The 19,615-nt window shown below is 43.6% G+C and overlaps 2 protein-coding genes across 2 annotated transcripts in view; both read right to left on the bottom strand.

The window, feature by feature from the left end:
• Positions 1-4,628: 4,628 nt before the first annotated feature.
• pdpn (podoplanin) lies at positions 4,629-15,569 on the bottom strand. The gene is made up of 4 exons (XM_008275755.1): positions 15,100-15,569; positions 8,338-8,706; positions 7,937-8,045; positions 4,629-6,307 (listed from the first exon to the last, which is right to left on the bottom strand). The coding sequence occupies exons 1-4, from the start codon at positions 15,161-15,163 to the stop codon at positions 6,301-6,303; spliced, it is 549 nt and encodes a 182-aa protein (XP_008273977.1). The 5' UTR covers positions 15,164-15,569; the 3' UTR covers positions 4,629-6,300.
• Positions 15,570-16,576: 1,007 nt separating this feature from the next.
• The window catches only part of LOC103353013 (forkhead box protein J3), a 70,635-nt gene continuing 67,596 nt past the window's right edge, over positions 16,577-19,615 (bottom strand). The window contains exon 13 of the mRNA XM_008275754.1: positions 16,577-18,803. Coding sequence (XP_008273976.1) covers positions 18,679-18,803 — 125 coding nt within the window. The 3' untranslated portion in view covers positions 16,577-18,678. The remainder of the gene's footprint in view (positions 18,804-19,615) is intronic.

Raw genomic sequence — 19,615 nt, 5'->3', positions numbered from 1 at the left:
GCAAGATTATGCTTATTTATAGCCTTTCACAGCGAGTTAATGTGGACATGCTCAGGGCTCCAGCACGTCTTTCACAGCTGATGGCAATTGCAGCTGTGGAATTAAAATGAGCAGTTTGCAATTGGGTCTGCTCGTCAGACACATACGTCAAATCATCGTATAAGCAGGTGCTGACTGCCTGGAAGCCATGTCAAACAAATGGCTGTGCAGTCACAGTCGGAATGCTACAACTGAAAGTAATTTTACACATACAGTAACTATCGGAAAGCATCCTGTTGCAATATGTTTTTGATAATTAGAGGTACAAAAGGAAGTTTAAAAAGAGAAAATCTTTGCAGTAGGACTATGCAAAAGCCTAAAGCTTCTTAACTCTGCACGCTGAGCTGAAGCGCACAGAGGTAATGCCGATTTAAATTTGCTGCTGCACCATGTGTTTGCAAGTTTGCGCATTCTCTCCTGTGTGACGTCTGAGAAGTAAACCAGAGGAGAAACATCATCTGCCTTGGATCAAATTGGCAACTTGTTTCACTGCCAAGTTTGAGGTCAGCACGTTTACTATGCAATACTACATGTTGACATTAACTTGGAAACAAAACTCCTAAGGTTTGAGTGAGAGACAATAGCAAAGGTGTAAAAACTCAGTGTGACACTGGAGGATTTATTGGCTACCTGTCGACCTGAGGTTGTTTTCAGCAGTAGATTTGACAAACACAGTATTTTTGATGTGTACGCTTTCAAAAAATAAAAATAAAAACACTCTGCACTGTAAAGGACGGAGCTTTTCTACATACTAATGATATATTTACACATGTTTTGTACATAAGTTTTAGCATGTGGGCATTTCTGCTTGTAATTAACTTGTGAATATATGCACACCATGCTAGTGTTGTACCTCGGATCTGCTGGACTTGAATGTTGAAGTCTTGGGCCCACTGTGTTGCAGACAAAAGTACCACAAAAATATATTTATCCTAATCCTATATTCTTGAGGACAACATTAAGTTAACAGGAAGCCACGTGACTATGAAAGTGAACCGGTACATAGTGTATCCTAGATGCTTGGCAGCGTATCCTGTGGCAGTGGGCGCCTGTTCGTGCCAATGACTCTGCGCACAATGAAACATTCACAATCCACATGAACATATAGGACAAGAGGGACAAAGACGGGGAGGGAGACAGACAGGGAGAGGTGGTCCACAACGTGTCTGTGTATCAGAGGGATCAGTGAGGCAGAGTTCTGTATGAAACAATAAGGGCCTCTTATAGAACATGTGTGGCACCCAGCGCAGACAAAGACTCGCCTGTGATCAGTCAACATGTCATGTCACTTGGAAGAAATAAAATTTAATTGCTTCATGTAGTGGGATGCCAGATGTGCAGGGAGGAATATGCAAATGCGAACACGTAGGAGCACAAGTACAAACTGTGTGGTGCAAAAACACCCGCACACAACTGTAGCCCACTGTACTGTATATTTATGCCCTGACTGTATGAGCGCACACACACCACACTCACATGCTAATAAAACTGTAAACACACATGTGCCCACCAAAATCACTGCCCCCTTCTCACTTTTGCACACAAACACCCATTTAGAGATCACATTAACACCTATTAAGTAGCCCGACACGTGCACAGACACACACACACACACACACACACCACCGATCCTTCTCTGCTTTTACTGTCTCTCTGCTGCAACACACAATCAAATTCACTTATCTTCTGCATCACCAGTACTGCACATAACCACACACAAGCACACTGTCTGAGGCTGTCACCCAACTTTGTGCAGCCTCCCGCGCTCCTCCACCCCCCCGATCCACCCTCGGGCTCAGCTGTCTGTGGCACTCAAAGGCCGATTGGCTGACATTTTTGTCATGACATCACAAACCCCTGCACTCTATAGGCTTGACATGTGGGGGTTCGACGCTGCTGCGGTTGCTGGAGGATGGTATTCATGTCAGCTCCATGGGGTTACATGGGATACATGGAAACCTGCTGCTTGTTTACACCGGTGTCTTGTCACTCTGCATTCTCCTGTAGTTATAATGCATGCAGATTTAAACAAAGCATTAATTGATAGCTCGATGCATCACAGCCAAAAGCTTTGAGGATAATGGTTTTATAAAGATGCTGAATTAAGGGTGTGGTCAGTCAGCTGTTGACTGTATGACATAGGAAGCTGCCCAGATGAGGCCTTTCTGTGTGGAGTTTGTGTATTCTCCACATTCTGCAGCTTCTTCCCACAGTCAGGACGTGCCGGCTGATGAACTGGCAGCTCCGTAGTGCTGATAGGTGTGAATGTGTCAGCCTATTCTGGATGTCTCTCACATAGCATGAGCTGTAAACCAGATGAAGATAAGTGATTTAGGGAGCAAATAGCTGTTTTTAATTATTAACGTAAGAGGGGTCTGATATCAAAATACAGTCAGCCGGTTGGTTTTTGTCTATTAAGTTCTCAAAGAAGAAAACATTCAGTGGCACAAATGAGTTAATGCAGTTGAACATAACTGATGTGCTTAGACAGGATTTTACCTAAAGATGGTCACAGAATATTGCTATTTCACTGGATAAAAGAAGCCAACTTATTTAACTAATTACTCATTTTTAAAAAATCAAACCAGTGTACGACTTCATTGACATCCAACATTACAAAAATAAAAATAAAAAAAATTCTGCCTGTTCAAGAAAATGCAAGCAACTGTTTTGTATAGTTTTTTTTATTTTAATTTTTATTTATTTATCATGAAATATTTCATTAAAAGGAAACCAGAAGTGGCCAAAGCTATTTTCTGATACTTAAAAAAAAAATCTTGTATATTTAACGTAGAGCTAAATTGTATTTATTTAAAGAAGTAGCTCCTTTCCCGTTCCTTCCTGGGTGTGGTGTAATAGCTTTTTCTGTATATTTGTACTGTTGTACTTGCTTATTGCAGAGCAGACAGAGTTTGTATTCTTTCCTCAGTGATTTATAAACTTCATATAAACACAAAAGGACTAAAACATCTTTTGTAATGAACAGTAACGCAACCAGAATTTCACGCTTCTCTTGTTTTTGAACTGATGGCCGGAGCTCGGACAGGCTACAAAACGTCATAGAACAAATCTAACAGGAGCCACTGTTGCTTTACAATCTTCCTTTACTGTTGGTATTAGTTTTTGCTGAGATAGCATCAACAGCTTTACTACAAATAGGAACCGATGACCAAATTAGACCGTCCTCTGTGTGGAATATGTTACAACAGGCAACTTACAGTGACCGTGTATTTCTGGTTGCCACTAGACCGAAATAAACAGACATTCTCCTGCTGAATCCACATGCGCCGGTCTGGTTTAGGTTAGACGAGAAGGTATCTGTCTGCAGGAGCTGAGCGCTTTCTTCCTTCCTGTTTTTCACTCACCTCTAGATGAGTACAGGAAAAGGGAGGGGAAAAAAAACTTTGGGAGTAACCTCTGATGAACACGTTGATTCATTTTACACATATGAGCTCGTACACTGTGTTCGTGTTTACGGATACTGTGTACAAACACACAGAGCTTCCGTACACTCGGTTCACATTCATGCCCGCACGTCACACAAGCAGGCCGTTGGGAGTCCGGTAATTAAAGATGAGACATAGACCTGTGCGTTCAGACCACGTGTCATGACTCTCACACTTTTATGATGTGTCTTAATAGCTGCCTTTTGCTGAGACGTTCTGCTGCTGCATGACTGCCATAATGGCTTTAACATGTGCTCAGAGGGCACGGAGTTGGCGATTTTGTGCTGAGTGATTTCTAAGAGCATGTAAGAGCACATGATCGCCGCTGGGCCCACCCAGGAAGTGACTCCACCCTGCAGCGATGTACAGAATTCCCCCCTTTTGCCGAAGCAGGAGAGAGAGGGAGCTGTGGGCGAGCAGCTTCACAGCCACGGCCCATAGCCTCTCCGTTTGCCCCTCTCAAAAGACTCCATTGTTCCCAGAAGTCTGAGGCGAAGAGAGTGAGCTAAAGAGAGTTATGAAGCCCCGCCGTTGGGCCAGAGGCTGGGGTTGGTGGGTGTTGGGCCGCTGCCTAAAACCACACGGAGGAGAGGGGAGGCCAGACACAGAGCATCTCTGTGCGACTCGCAGCCTGCTGTTGGAGCCCTGCCTCAGCTTAACAGCGCCGTACGAAAAACTCCACAACACGACACAAAAAACACACCTAACTGTCAGAGGGCTCAACGGACTCAACGTTTCGAGGCTCCTCCATATTTGGTGCTGTTTGTCTGCCTGCCTGCTGAAAAAAAAAAAGTTTTTTTTTTTTCTTTTTAAATCTGAAGCATTACTTAAACGGGCCAATCAGAGCAGGGCAGGTGAATGCTGCCCCTGTGGAAGCTTTTAATAATGTTTGTGTGCTGCACTTGGAAATAGAAAACGAGTGTACTGGATTTTTTTTTTTTTTACCAGTTACAAGTATTTTGACCTGACTCAAGAGCGAGCACAATGCTTCTCAATGACGCGCTCACTTTTAGCTGTTGCCATGGTAACTACATAATCTAATTGAGGGGGAAATGACAATAAACAGATATTTGAAATTGCTATGCAGAGATACTTTCATGCGACAAAGACAGCTTTTAGCGAACAATTTAACGAGATCTTTGGTGGAGTGTTTTCAGTTTTTTATTGAAACAGTATGAACAAAAAAAAAAAAACACTGCAATTAAATAAAAGGCTTGAACGAATCGGACGGCAACAAATTAAAGACCTAGAAGTGATAATATGTGGCGAAGCAGAAGGGAGGAAACAAACACGTATCGTTGCAAACATTTGCAGTGTCTAAAGCCTATTCATTAAACATTACACCACTCATTCAGTGCACATATTAAACAAGTCTGTAAAGCAAGCAGGGGTAAGTTGAGACTTCATTATCTGTAGACCCATTTAGCACACTTACAATTGCAAAAAAAAAACAAAAAAAAGAGGGCACAACTGCCTAACACTGTGCACTACAACTAAGTGCAACTATGAGACGTCACCCTGTGCATGCAAATCTGGGGTTAGCTCAATTTAAAGGCCGGATGACTGTTCTGGTAATCTAACTATTAACAGAATTACTATGAATGCATTGTCAAGACATGGCTGGCTGCGTGTGAGCCTTTATAATGAACAAGCAAGAAGTCATTCAAGTTGTTCTTGTGTTTGTTTTTTTTTTTTTTTTTGGAATGGGTGTCAGTTAAAAAGTACAGTCAATTCACATTAATAATGCACTTCAAAAGTTAAAATCTTCCTAGCTAGCTAGAGAATACCAGAGACAGTGGCACAAACCCTTCTGCTAAATTTCACAGATATGTATTAGGTTTTTATATGTCAGTGTTAAAGTGGGCAGAATGTCACGTTACTCTTGCAAATGAGGGTGCCTTTTTTTTCTTTTTGCTTTGCTGCTCGCCCTCAGAGCTCATGAGCGTTATGTCAGAACAACTTCGGCACTCTGTGCTTCATACAGTTGGCCGACATATCGGGGATTGTGGAGAAGATATTCTAACCGGTGCTCAGGGGGGTGTTTTAGCCACAACGATAGCCTAGGGCTGCCTGTACATACTGCGTATTCCATAATATCAAATGCTAGCCTATGCAACTGCAACATATGAGAAAGTCATTAGCTGTATACTATGTAGTCCCCTTGCATTGTATATACATCCTGTGGAATTTGCAACAGTATTTCCTGCTTTCTTTCCTAATCCTGACTCTCTTTGTGTGTTTGATTTAGATATTTTTTTTTTGTCAGTATTTTCCATTTTTATACCCTTTTCTCCAACTTCAGCATTAATCTAAGTCAGTCGCTACATCACTTTAAAAGGAGAGAATTTTTTCCCCCCCTGGATGTCAGATAATCCTCTTCTTCTTCTTCTTCTTCTCTCTTTTTTTTTCTCTCGACAAAATGCATTTGAAAAGCCCTGAAATTCTTTGTGACATCCTGCTGTCACCTTGTTTTGTTCTCTTCAAGGGAGTAGGGGGGCTGACAGAGCCTTTTAATATCAGCAGCTCCCAGGGATCGAGGAGGTAGCAGGGGAGGTGAGGATGTCGGCTCATGTACCCCGTCTTGTCTCACATACATGCAGTATATACATTAACACACACAAACCTCCCTCCCCCTCGTTTCTTGGCTTTTTTTTGTGTGTTTTGTTTTGCTTTTTTTGGCAACAGTCCAGAGTCCTGGTTAGATTGGTTTAGTTCTGGTATCGTGCTTGTTTTAATGATCAGAAATAACATCACAGTTCAGTAGTTCAGAATTTCCAGAACTTTGCGCGCTCCTGCTGCTTGGCCGACTTTTTCCTCAAGGGCTGTGGGATGAAAAGAGAGAGACAGTCAGTGAGGATTATTATATTAATGGTTCGTATTATTTTGAAGTTAATTAATTGGAGGATTTGTTACGTGCTATTTACTATTAATTTCTTCATTATCAGGGTAAATGGACATTGACGACGGGAAAAAAAAAAGTGGGGTGAGGAAAAAAAAGCTGGTTTGTAGATTTAATTAACAGATTAAAGATGGAGCACAGTTTACAAAAAGGAAACAAATATGAGGTTTATATATAAGAGGCTTAAAAGGGAGGCATTTTGAATTAGCTCGCTTAGGAGTGGACCTTTTTCTCAAAATGATACACTGTGAAAAAATGCTTGTTTTAAATACACAGAAAATCTGATTATTAGTCCCTCAGACAAAAACTATATGATTTGCACTTCTAACAAACACAAGGCCCCGTGTTTCTAGGGATCAAATCAAGCTGTGAGTATAAAACCAGTCGACCTGATGACCACTGGCCATGTAGACAGACTCTGAGTCAATAAACGAGCTCATTCTAAGGCCAGCATGAGCCACTTTGTCACCATGAATGCCTGATTTTCCTCCGAGAAACACGAGACTGTGTGTCAGCAAAAGCAGCAACCACCAATTTTTTTTTTTTTTTAGGAGTGGAGGGGGAAAGACATCTGTTACACGTCTGTAAAATAAAAATAAAGACGAAGGGGTTAAAATGATTAGCTGAAAGAATCGAATAGTAGACATTTACAGAAACCATAATGCTGTCTTTTTTGGCAGGTTTTTTGTTCTTGGCAGACCTGTGACACAAACAAAAATTCATCATCATCAGCATTCATCATGATCAGTACGAATCATTGTTTTCTCATAAGGGAGGGTGCGGTCCGTGGGAATTCTGTCACTTGGAAGGGATCTCATGAGATCAAACGTTTTTAGCGATTGCGGTTGGAATGCTATGCGGTTCATGTCGAGCGTTTGAGGTCATGTAATCTCACTCTTCCTAAGTCCGTTTACATCATCGCCTATCATCACTCTCTGTTTCACTGATGACTACATGCATTTTGACTCCATATTTGGAGGAAGTTATGACTCAGCGCACAGCAGTGGATTCAAGCTCTCTGCGTGCTTATGCGTGTAAATTAGGGATCCACCAATATGGGTTGTTTGATACCAGTGACCGTCAATCGAGATTAGGGCTGATAATCGATATTTGGAACCGATACGCATTAAGTGTAATGTTTCAGCAGCATGTGATGGCAGGGAAGCTGTATTCACATCTAGGCTCCTTCATTAATAAGAGTGACTAGAACTGAGGTTCATATCTCAAAGCATTTATTGTTCTCCAGATTCTGTTTCAGGTTAATCTGTGGCTGCCTTCTAACTTATCCGCTAGCCCTTAGCGTAGCCTTAGTCGCTCATTTCCTGATTTGTGGGAACGGCTTGTCTTTCCTGTTCAGTTTTTGCAGTCTCTGCTTGAGAGACATTTGCGAGACCACAGAGTGCTGACAGACGGAGCGAGGAGGCTGCATGGGACCTGAAGTAGCGCGTTTTGTCAACTCGATAAACATAACGATAACTGGAAAAACTGCCAAATATCGGCCACGATAATTGGCCAGGCCGGTTTAATGCAAATGAAAAGATGAGGTACTTACGAGTATTTGCCCATCCTCCTCACCACTGCGATCACCACAGCGATGACGATGATCACCGCCAGCAGAGCGCCGATCACGATGCCGACTACCTGACCAGAGCTCAGGCCATCTGTGAGACGAGAGTTAGTCCATTTGTTAGACTTAAATATGCTTAAATACCATCAAGAAAGAAGGTGGATGACTCAAATGCCATCTATCTATGTATGAAAAGAAGGTCTGAGAAAGAGAAAATGATGGAGGGTAGTCATATCTGGAGGGATGCAAGGCAGGGATGTGACTTCTAAACCATTTATAGGGCCGCTCATGAGACGCATTTTCATTTAAAAGCTGCAAACGTCAGCAACACATCACCCACTAGTAACATCTGACTTCAAATGTATCATCTCTGCCAGCTTTCTCACCTTCTATGCCCCCCTCAACGATGACTTCGTCTTCCGCCTGAACAGCCGCCGTCGGCTCGGCTGGGACGTCGACCTCTGCCGCCTCGGTCACAACAGGAGCGTCGGTGGCGAGGGGTTCTGGTGCTGCTGCAGTAGAGGCAACGGGGCCTTCTGTCTCAACGATGGCCTCTTCGGTAGAGAGAGGTGCTGCCTCAGTGGCAGCTTCTGTCTCGACCTCGCTAGGGGCCGTCTCCGGTTGGGTCGGTGGGGGCCCGGTGAGGAGAGTGATGAGGTCTTGTTTTGCAACATCGGTAGTGAAGACCGCTCCTTCTGTCACAGCGTCCTCTTCGTGGGCGTCTGTGGCCACCTCTGTAGGGATCTCTGTGGGGCCTGGGGAGACAAGTCAGTGGAAAGGTCACAGTTAGGTTGAATGCTGAGCTTTTCTATCTCTGGTCTTGACTCACTTGAACCGGTCGAGACCGACGGCTGCCGTCTGTCTGAGAGTTCTTCCTCTCCACTGTCACCAGAAGCTCGCTCAAAAACAAACTGTTGGGTTTGTCTCTGATGTTTCTGTCCCTGTGAAGCATTTTCTAACTTGTTTTAGAAAGGTGCTGTATAAATAAGGCTAATATTGTCATGAGGTCAAATGTAGGTATAAATGCAACCTGTTATGGAAAATGCAGAACTGTGTTTTAATTATATATTTACGGGTGTTGATGTCTATATGCTGTGTAACACTGTTTATGGTGCTGCTGAGATCGGATGGTTCAGAAAAAACAGTGGGATGGTTTCCAAGAAAGTAAAACTGAAAGGTAAGGTTTCAGGATTAACAACTTATTGAACTGTGTTTTGTGTGTGTGTGTGTATTTGGATGAAATATTGCTTTATCTTGCTATGAGTCCATATTTTCAATAGTAAATGTTTTGATTTGTTTTTTGTTTTTTTGACGTATTGATTGATTTCAGACGTGCCAAATCAGTTCTATTCATTTCTATAGCACCAGTTCACACCATGTGTCCACTTTGCATAGTGAGGTAAGGCTCTTGCAAATGTTAAACAGAGAATCCAGTGATCCAAAGAGAAAAAAAAAAAAAAAAAACTCACATATTTTACACTTTTTTTTTGTCATCATGAGTTTGGTATTTCTGACTTACACGCCATTAAAAAGCCTATCGATCCACAGGTAGTCAAAATAGAACTGAAATCATGCATTTATGTTGCCATAACTAATTTACATATGCTAACTGTGAACCTTATTATTATATCCTACTTTGTGAACTGTATATCGATGCAAAGGGACAATAAATCATACACTTGTACATCGCTCTGGCTCTTGAGTGGCCATATTTAGTGCAGTAACAGAACAAACTCACACTTCCCCTCGTCTGTCAGTCTGGGTGCAAAAAAGGGTCAAAAATGAACAAACCAAATGCTGGCATTCTTCCCTGACATCATGATGTCACGGCATGACCTTTTCCTCTTTCTCACACTCTTTCGCAATGGTTCTCCCAAACGTCGACACGTGGTCACCGAGACATCGCGTACAGCCCCACCCAGTGACCTCACAAAATGTGCATCCTCCCTCCCCTCCCCATCCTCCAGCCCTTCCATCCTTCAGGGCTGAGCGTGTGTTTGCGTACATTCATGCCACATCCTCTGCCTCATTTCCTGTGGAGGGAGCCGCCGCTGCAAGCGTGAGGAGAGAGCGCGGGAAAGCCTTGTTAACCCTCAGCTCGCTTAATGTGTGCAATCAGCGGAGGGTGGGGTTGCAGGGACAACGCCTGAGTAACGTGTGAGAAAGAACACAACTGGAAGATTTTGCTTTTAAAGACCTTCTCAGCAGAAAAATCCGCTCAGGGAGGTTTGATGAAAAGTCTGATATGTTTGTTTTAAAAGACGCTGGTATATTTTGTGTCACATATTAGTGAATGCCGACTCATTTGGAGCTTTTTAAAACATCCAACGTCTGAGCTCTGAAGTCCATCTGTGCTCGCAGTGAAATAAAAGCTCCCATTTTGTCCCAAGAGTGTAAAAAGACATGTATTTATCCTTCTGTCTTTCATCAAGGCCTGGACCGTGAACCGGCCCGGGTTCAACCTCATCATTTCCCTCCAATAAGCCTCGCTCCATCTCCCCATGTTCAACATCCCTCCAGCCACAACTGAAAGCTCAGCCTGGACAGCACTGCTTCAAAATTAAGGAGGCAGATTTCAGCGAGGCACCAAAATTACAGTCTGCAGTTAACTTTCCACTGACAAGATGTTGGCCTGAAATTTGCTTCTTTACTTTGGAAAAGTAAAAAAAAACAACATTTAAACCTACTCATCCCTCGAAACTTTCTCACTGCAAAGAGCAGGAGTGAGCCTCTGTGCGTTTCTTCTAAACTTAGACGTCTGACATCATGCTCTCTCTCCGTGCCCGCTTTGTCCAGTTCTTTCTGAATACTTGAAATAATAGCGAATACTTTGCACGGGTAAAAATAACTCTGAATGGCTGGTCCGACAAGCGGTGCAGTCCTGGTGCGTTCATTAGCAACAGGCGGGGTAAATATAACAAAACATTTGTTCCCACTATGGCAGGACCACTGAAGGGGGGTTTTCAAGCGGCGACTCGGACTGTTTGTTTGGAATGATAAAACGGCCCGCGCTTCACAGTGTATGGCGGCGCAGTATGTGTAATCGCCCCCTCAACCTCCACTAACAATTGTTTCATTATGTGTACAGTTCCCACAATTAGCTCTGAGTAGTATTTCCTCTGGAGTGTGCAAACCAGCTGCATGAGTGAGTAAGACCGTTGCAGCCTACATCCCCTCTCCTCTCCTTCTAATCTTACTCCTATCTCCCTCTCCATGCCCCTGACACTCCCTGAGGAGAGGTCTGTTGCTGCTGAGAAGGTCCCTGGAGGGCAGGGAGGGCAGACGGGAAAGCAAAAGGGTGGAGGGGTGGAGGCTCTGAGGGAATGTTTTAGAACCCCGGTGTCCCTTCGGCTGCTTGGCTACACCTGGTCCGTCTCTTGGTTTGCTGTCTGCGCTTACGGCAGGATGTGTGACAGCGGTTAATAAGTCAGTGGCTCTGCGTTAATCCTCAGGGGGGCTCCGAGACCAGAGCAGGAACACAGATGCTGGCGAGGGTTTCTCCCAACACAAGGCTTTTAGTCTAGTTAAAGGAGAGTTTCCGCACACCTCACGCTTCTCATGTATCTAATGACGACCAGACACTAACAGGACACACATAACTCTGTCGTTGTCCTTGTTATTCCTGACTTTCAGTGGGGCGCTTCCACATATTCATTTCCATGTCGAGCATGCCTGAAACACCATCCTGTCACTTAACGAGGGTTAGCGAGTGCCACCGTGTGAGTGTGTGTGTTAATCTATGAGGCTTTAAAGGGCTGCTTCACTCAAACTACAAAAAAGTGAGTAAAACTTAAGATTAAAAAAAAAAGTTCTATTTGATTTTCTTTATTTTAATCTATTGCTTTGTATTTTATTTTATTGTCTATGACTGATTATGATTTTATTTTTTAATCTATTTTATTTTATTTCATTTTATCATCATATTTTTTGTCTATGACGGAAGATGATTCGATTATTTTCATCTGTTTTACTGTCAAATTGTTTTTGTTTACCACTGATTTGATTATTTTAAATGACTTTTCTCATTTTTAAAAATAATTTTATTGTCATATTTTTGGTTTATGACTGATAATGATTTTTTAAATCAATTTTATTTCATAGTCATACTTTTTTTTGTCTATGACCAATGATGATTTGATTATTTTAATATGTTTTATTTTATTTTGTCATGACTTTTTGTTTGTCAGTTGTGTGGTTTTATTGTGTGGTGTAATTGCATACCCCTGCTGACCGTAGGAAAAGTAAATAATATATGTTTATAAAAGTAATATTAATAGTAATATGAACACATTGGAACCATTTGTGACCCCAGAAGAAGATAAGGAGTTAAACAGGCAGCCAGGCAGGCAAAGGGTAGAGAGAAAAGTGTGCAAAGTGAGGCCAGTGGAGGGACCCATGTGGGGCCTGACATAAAGAAAACTCTACAGACAGGCTGAAAGAGCGAAGAAGGGATGCAACAAAACGCAGCGTGAGACGGGACAGGAGGGAGTAGCAGCTTCCATCCATTACGATCCCAATCAGCTGAGGCCTCCGGCTTGTGTTTGTGTGTGAGAGCTACTAACACACTGCGTGGGAGAGACGACGTGAGGAGGAGCGTCCACCTTTGGAGCCCAGGAATGTTTTTGTGGCGCTGAAGGAGGGAAACGTGGGGAGATACAGGCGCCCACCACGAGATGCTGTTACCCTCCCCCGCTAAAACCAGTAAGAGTCATCTCTAAAGATGACGGGTGCTGTGCCATGCAGTGCACGCTGGGGATTTTAAACAGGAGACAAGCCAGAGTGGAAAATTCTCAGCCGGTGTCGTCACCGATGCATAGGAACTGATGTTTTCCCTCTTCCTGCTCTAACTTGGGTAAAAGAACAAGCAGCAGGTCCCGTCTGGACTCTGAGTACATTTCTGTAGAGAATCTGAACACCATAGAAATGTCAAAATAAACACGTTTTCCTGTGTCATCACTCCAGCTCTCTCCATTTTTCAGACAAACCTAAACACCACCCCCCCGACCTCCACAAGTTTATCAAGCAGGCGTCTTAATGCACTCCTAATCTCGCTAACCTTCAAATCCAACTCCCACATCATAAAACACCCACCCAGTTGTATAAGCGTTCCTTTGTCAGCAGCAGCAGCACTTTTTTTTTCTTCTTCTTATTTTCTCTTGCACCATGTCTCACCTCGCAGCACACGTAGGTGCTACTGATATGAGACATTTGTGTCTGGACTCACAGAGGAGGCACAAAAAAGTCTCCATAGGGAGGTTTGAGACAGCCACTGCTGCTGATGTAGTCATGATCTGATAGAAGCCTCAGGTTGTCAGGGTGTGGCGAGGCCGAAGCAGCCTCTCAGCCTCCTTTCCATAAACAGATGTTTCTTTTTCATTGCGGAAATTTTTAAAGTATGACTGAGCGCTTTTTTTTTCTTTCTTCCCCCCCTTAAAACGAGACTCGTGCGAAGTGCTCCTTCCTCCTTCCTCCTGGTCCCTCTTTACTGGCATGTGTCTCATATTTGGAGCATGAGCGCAACATTTGAGTCATTTCTAAGAGCGGCCACGGACAAAGGGCATTGACCTCTCCCTTCAGCGGCCAGATGTGACGGGGATGTTATTGGCCCGGCAAGGCAGACAAAACTCATTAAGAGGGCGACCAAGGGGAGGAGGAGGAGGAGGAGGTGGAGTTTTTTTTTTTTTTACAGGATTCATGGGGTTTCCTAGTTAAGTGAGCAGAGGCACGATGGAGCTAAAAGACCCCATTTAAGAGGGATGAGGAACGTGTTTCGAGTTGAGAATCTTTCTGAAAGTTTTCACAGCAAACCTCCATGGAAATGGGGCAGGCATGTCGCCCGGTAAAGGTTGTTGCTTAAAAATAGACCCCTCTGCTGTTCGCCCCCCTGGTGCCTACACCAGCTCCGTCTCCTAGGGTTAGACTCATCAAGCTGGAACAGGGGAAAGGGGGCAGAGAGTCGAGGGTGAAAAAGGCGGAGGGCTGTTAAGAGAGCGGAGAGGAGGGGAGGAGGCGGGAGAGGAGTTTTAAGTGGTAAAGCTTGATACCCCACCAAAGATGGGTAAATGCCAAAGGGGTGGCGCGCCGCATGGACTGACAACATACGGGCAAAAGAGGGTGGGGCACCTCTTAAAGCTCATCACGTCCCTCTCTTGCTGCTCTCTCATCCATATGACCCTCTTAAATATAGAGCCTTTCTCTATTAATACACTCACGCGAAGCAGCCCTGCCCTACAGTTCCCTCAGGCCCTCAGCCACACCCCCCTCCCCGGCTTCTCCCTGCGCTGGTCAATGCAAAAGGAAGGAAGGAAGGAAGGAAGCAGAGAGTAAGAAAGAAAGAATAGTAAAAAACCTGCAAACTGGGAGAAAGACGGGAGCAGAGATGTAAAAAAAAAAATCAGGGATAAAGGAGGAAAAGTAGCTGCAGCAAGCGAGAGAAAAATCAGGAGGTGAAACAAGAGGAAGCAGTGGATAGGCTTTCAGATAAATGTGTACGGTGTCCGTTACAGTTTACAGTCACCCCTCCCCTCTCCCTCCCAGCCTCACCCGCCTCCCCGGCGTATGAGCACTGTTTTGGGAGGCTTCCAAAGGATATTCCTTTCTTCTCTTTGGCAGTGCCAAGAATTTACAGACACGAGGCAGCAGAGCTCCTGCTATTACATCATATTTTTCCCTCATGTCTGCAAATCAAACTTTTCCTGCTGTCTGGCGCTCAGAAGCGGGGACAGGACAGCGTGGAAAACCGGGGAAAGAAATAAGGCAGGATGAGGTTATTCGTTAAAACGAATAAACGGCATCCATTTGTTTGTTGTAAATAAACACTCCAAAAAGCATCAGTGAGTGTCAGCTAAAGTGAGGTCAAACTTACAGCCGACGGCTCTGAGTGACGATATTGTAATAAAATTATTAAAAGTGTGTAAATATTTAAACATAAAAAATGTATTTAACTGTATTTATTGGTATAAAAAATTACAGCTGAAGAGTTTTTTTTCTTTCTCTCTCTCTCATTTGAATAGAGCCTCTGGAGTGTTATCATTCAAACAACAGGATTAAAGCAGACAAAGAGTGGTGTGGTGTGGGCACATGGAGGCAGAGAGAGGGGACACAGTGTGCTAACAGCAGGACGGTTTGATAGCAGAGAGTTCACTTACTTGCACGAGTGAAGGCACAGAAAGGGCCGGCCAGGGCCAGGAGGAGCAGCAGCTGAACTTTCATTGTGAAGGAAAACTTCTTCTGCGATCTTCTCTCCAGTCAAAAAAGCTGTTTAGGGGAGTCCCTCAGGGGGGCAAAGAGCACGACACCGGAGACCCTCGCACACGCCAGACACACTCACCGACACCGGCCTCTCCGGAGGGAGAAGAACGAGTGAGGGACCAGGGGAACAAAAAAAAAAAAAAAAAAGGTCAAGTAAGAATGAAAATGTTTGGAGGGAAGTTTGGGAAAGAGATCCTTCTTGGTTTTTTTTTTTAACTTGTGGAGATGGACGGGAGCTGGTGTATTGGTCGCCCTGGAGGGAGAAAAAGGAGTGTTGGAGGGATGTGGAGAGGACAAGAGAAAAGAGAAGAGCCCTGGCCACTTTGAGGAAGTGCAAGGAGAGAGAGAGAGAGGGAGAGAGAGAGTGAGAGAGAGAGAGAGGGGGAATGGCACACAGCAGGAGAGAGAAAAGAGGGTGCGTGTGAGTGATCGGCGTGGAGGAGGGGTGCTGGTACTGGTGGTAGTGGGCTGGGCGGGCTGAGGAGCAAAGGGGCAGGTTGGGTTTGGGGAGGAGGGCGTCTGGATAGGGGCAGTTAAACGGGTCCGGCCCTGTGGACGGCTCTCCTCTCGGTGCCCAGCCCTCCTGTTTGCAAACCCTGCAATATCAGCAAGCGCACGCACACACACACAAACACACACTTGGAAATAGACGGTTGGGCTTATTTATCAAGACAAGACAGGCACTTCAAACTACAACTGGGTGGCTCAGGCAATTAGAAAGCAACAGGCTTTTAAAGCGCTCTCTGAATGAATGGAGAGAGATGTAAACAGAGCTTTCTCAAATAATCCTTAATCACAGATCCCAGAGCCAAGTAGGTGTCTGTAATAGAACAGAGCTCGGCTGGATGTTGCTTACGAAACTGTTAATAAAAGCAAACAGCGAATCAAACACGCGTCTGCAGTGCGTTTCGCATTAATCCGCTAAAACGTCACTCTTGTTCTTGGCAGCGCACGTCCGCGGCTTATGCGCGGTGGCAGGAGAAAGCTGCTTTTTAAACAGTTTGCCAATGAAAAGGGGCCGTAAATACAGTTAGAACATTGTGTGACTTTCACACAGGCGAGCATGGGTGGTCTGCCGATTTTACATGCGATAGAGGACAAACAAACTGTTGCTTGGCACTAGGCTGACACCTGTTGGACAACAAGCTGCGAGGGGGCAAAAACAGCACACAGCCAGAGTGGATAAAGTTACTTGAACCGCTAAAAACAGAACATCTTCTTAGTTGTTTAGCTTCAACTGAAAATGAGATTTTACGTGCTCCAAAAACAGGAGCTGCATGTTAGGATTGTTTGGCAGCCCGTCCAGCATCATATAAACTGACTGTTAATTCAAACATGCAGACAGCTGATGAAGTAACGGCAGCAGATGCAAGGTTAGCGCAGTAAAAATGGTCCATGACATTTTAATAAACACTGAAACAGATTTTTAACTGTTGAACCGCCATACACAGATTATTTATGACACACAAAATGCCAATGCCAGTTGTTGTTGTTGTTTTTTGTTTTTTTTAAATCACTTATTTACAATAAACTGAAGGTATGTACATAATGCGTTTCTCCTGAAGGACAAATAACAAAAAAAAAAAAAAATACAGTCTCCATTTGCTGTTGTTTCCTTTTTTTTTTTTTTTTTATATCAGTCCGTGTTTTTCAAGGGCAAACAGAGGAGTAACATACCGTTATTTACAAGGACAACAACACACAAACATAGAAGATATATATGCTGGTCACTGTAATACAGCATTAAATGGTAATAATAAAGAGTATTTTTCTTTTTTTCTTTTTTTTTTTCCTACAATAAGACCTTGTTTAGACCACCTGAACAATCACTGAGATCTTCCAAACCATAAAGCGCCTTAACGTCCCGTATTTCGCTGTGCGGAAATGCGGAGACCTTAAAGCGTTAATACAAAGAAATTCATTTTTGTTTCTTATGCATTTTTTTGAGCTGTATGAAGCTGTATGCTAAAGGAAATCAGAGAGGACTATACACACTTGTACACACAGACAAAATTAACATCACAGTGAAAAAAAACAAAACAAAGCGTTTAGTCTTTGCTCCCTTGCTGATCTGTTTTTTTTTGTTTTTTTTTAAATGTCTTTTGGAAACAAACAAAGAAAAAATTTTCTTTTACTTCTGCCATTCACTAGATGCTATCAAGCTCGGTGTTGTGCAAAAAACTGCTCGTCTTCTCCTAAATGAGGCATCTTGAAATCACGACCGGCCCTCTCTCTCTCTCTGTCTCTCTGCCTAAATGATATGCACTTCCCCCAAAAACTAGAGAAAAATTATATCTCAGATGTATTAATGTTGACGAAGTCTAGCCAGCGTCTCGTTAACACTTAAATTAGTGGCTGTTATTTGAGCTACTGAAAAGCTTATTCCACAGTATTTTTGTATTATTTAGCTTATACAGCTGACAGAATGAAGATTTTCTTTTCTAAAAAAAATCTTTCGACCACAGTCACGGGGATGCTTGCTGTTAGCCAACAGGAACTGAACACCGACAGCACCGTACGACACACAGTTAACCTCACATATAGAGATGTAAATGTGAAGATGTATGTGAATATTACACCCTGAGAACATGGCACCATGGACCGCTGCACACACACACACACATGGCATGTTAATGACAAAACAGACTGAAAAGAGTTTGGAATCCGCTGACTGAACAAAGATCAGGAACATTGTGGTGCATAGATCTTTTTTTTTTTTTTTTTTTTAAGCAAACAAAGCAAAACCAGTGCCTGTTTTAACCAGCAGGTGGTGCTGCATCCATCCCCGATTCAGGCTGATGCACCATTACTTCCTTCTTTCTAACTGTTAAGACCCACAGCCACACAGATGCCCAGTAACAGAGTGGAGAGAAAAAGAAAATAAAAGAAGAAGAAGGAAGAGAGGATGAAATATTTGGACATGCTCAGTGAAAGAAAGTGTGATTTTCTGCAGAGAGTTTGGAGAAGTTTTCTGTTCATTTCAGTCGTGAAACTTTTGCAGACATGGGACACGAGTTGTAGCAGGGAACAGAATTAAGAAAAAAAAAAAAAAGAAGAAAAGAAAAACAATTCACAGACGATTTGACAACACTTTGGCGACTTGTAACCCTGTTGGCACTGGGGGACACGACGTGAGACAATTCGGAGAGCTTCAGACGTCCTTTTTTTTTTTTTTTTTGTTGGCCGTTTGGACGATATATCTTCGTCCAACACAGTCCATCCCATCTGTTTGTTTTTTTAAATGATTGTCTTTAGACTCATCAACTGCTTGTATCAGGAAGAAGAAGAAGAAGAAAAAAAAAAAGGCCAGCACGATTAGAAAAATTACTTTCCGTTTGTGTTTTTGTTGGATTGTCGTCTGTTTCTTCGCACAGGTGAAAGGTTGGTCAGTTCCATACCTCACTAACATCACACCTCCACCTCTGTGTCGCCCCCTTTTTTTATTTGCGGTCCCTCCTTTTCATCGCTCCGTTTGCTTAGACGATGGAGTCCCAGTCGAAATCATCCTGGATGTCGTCGGCAGCGAGCATGCGTCTCACCTGAAAGTGTCCCGGAGGCAGCGAGTGTTGTTGCTGCTGCTGGCTCAGCTGGCTGTGATGACCTGGACAAGAAAGAAGACAGTGAGGATTAATAACGAGAGGTCCTGTTACACACCGTAACAAATATGGCTTTAATATGTGGGCAGGATGAAGAACAGTTGGAATGAAAGATTGTCTGGCTCTTTAGTTGAGTCAAAGGTGTTAGTAGTTAGTGAAAAAAATCTGAAAAGTCAGCAGAAATCTTGGTGTCACTGTCAAACAATACACAGTGTCTTCAATTCTCATCCCAATTCTAATGAAGTGACTCATGCGTCCTCAGTGACACACTGTTATATAATTACTTTTGAACTAACTGACATCAACATAACAATGCAAGAAGTCAAACGCCATAAAATGTGTTCCTTCAACTTCATCACTTTGGATGCTTTACTTGGAAGCATTGTGTCTTGTGTTGAATCATGTGTATTGTAAGTAGGGCTGCAAGGTGGAGCGGTGGGTAGCACCGAAGCCTCGCAGCAAGAAGGTCGCCAGTTCGTGTCCCGGTGAGGACACCTGGAATCTTTCTACGTGGAGTTTACATGTTCTCCCCGTGCAGCGTGGGTTCTCTCCGGGTTCTCCGGCTTCCTCCCACAAGTCCAAAAACATGTTGAGGTTAATTGGTGATTCTAAATTGTCCGTAGGTGTGAATGTGAGTGTGCTTGGTTGTCTGTCTCTAAGTGTAGCCCTGTGATAGACTGGTGACCTGTCCAGGGTGTCCCCTGCTTTCACCCTGAGTCAGCTGGGATTAGCGCCACTCCCCCCATGACCCTCGTGAGGATTAAGCGATGTGTAGATAATGGATGGATAGATGGATAGTTTAAGTATCTTCAGATGC

This window comes from Stegastes partitus, unplaced genomic scaffold, assembly GCF_000690725.1.
Source record: "Stegastes partitus isolate 25-593 unplaced genomic scaffold, Stegastes_partitus-1.0.2 Scaffold58, whole genome shotgun sequence".
NCBI classification, from domain to species: domain Eukaryota; kingdom Metazoa; phylum Chordata; class Actinopteri; family Pomacentridae; genus Stegastes; species Stegastes partitus.
This window is presented reverse-complemented; position numbering and strand designations above follow the sequence as displayed.

Excerpts from the sequence above, each read along its gene's own strand:
- pdpn (XM_008275755.1), bottom strand. The coding sequence starts at position 15,163 with ATGAAAGTTCAGCTGCTGCTCCTCCTGGCCCTGGCCGGCCCTTTCTGT. Across the intron at positions 8,707-15,099 it reads CTGTGCCTTCACTCGTGCAA|GCCCCACAGAGATCCCTACA; the intron begins GTAAGTGAACTC and ends TTGTCTCCCCAG. Across the intron at positions 8,046-8,337 it reads CGTTGAGGGGGGCATAGAAG|ATGGCCTGAGCTCTGGTCAG; the intron begins GTGAGAAAGCTG and ends CTCGTCTCACAG.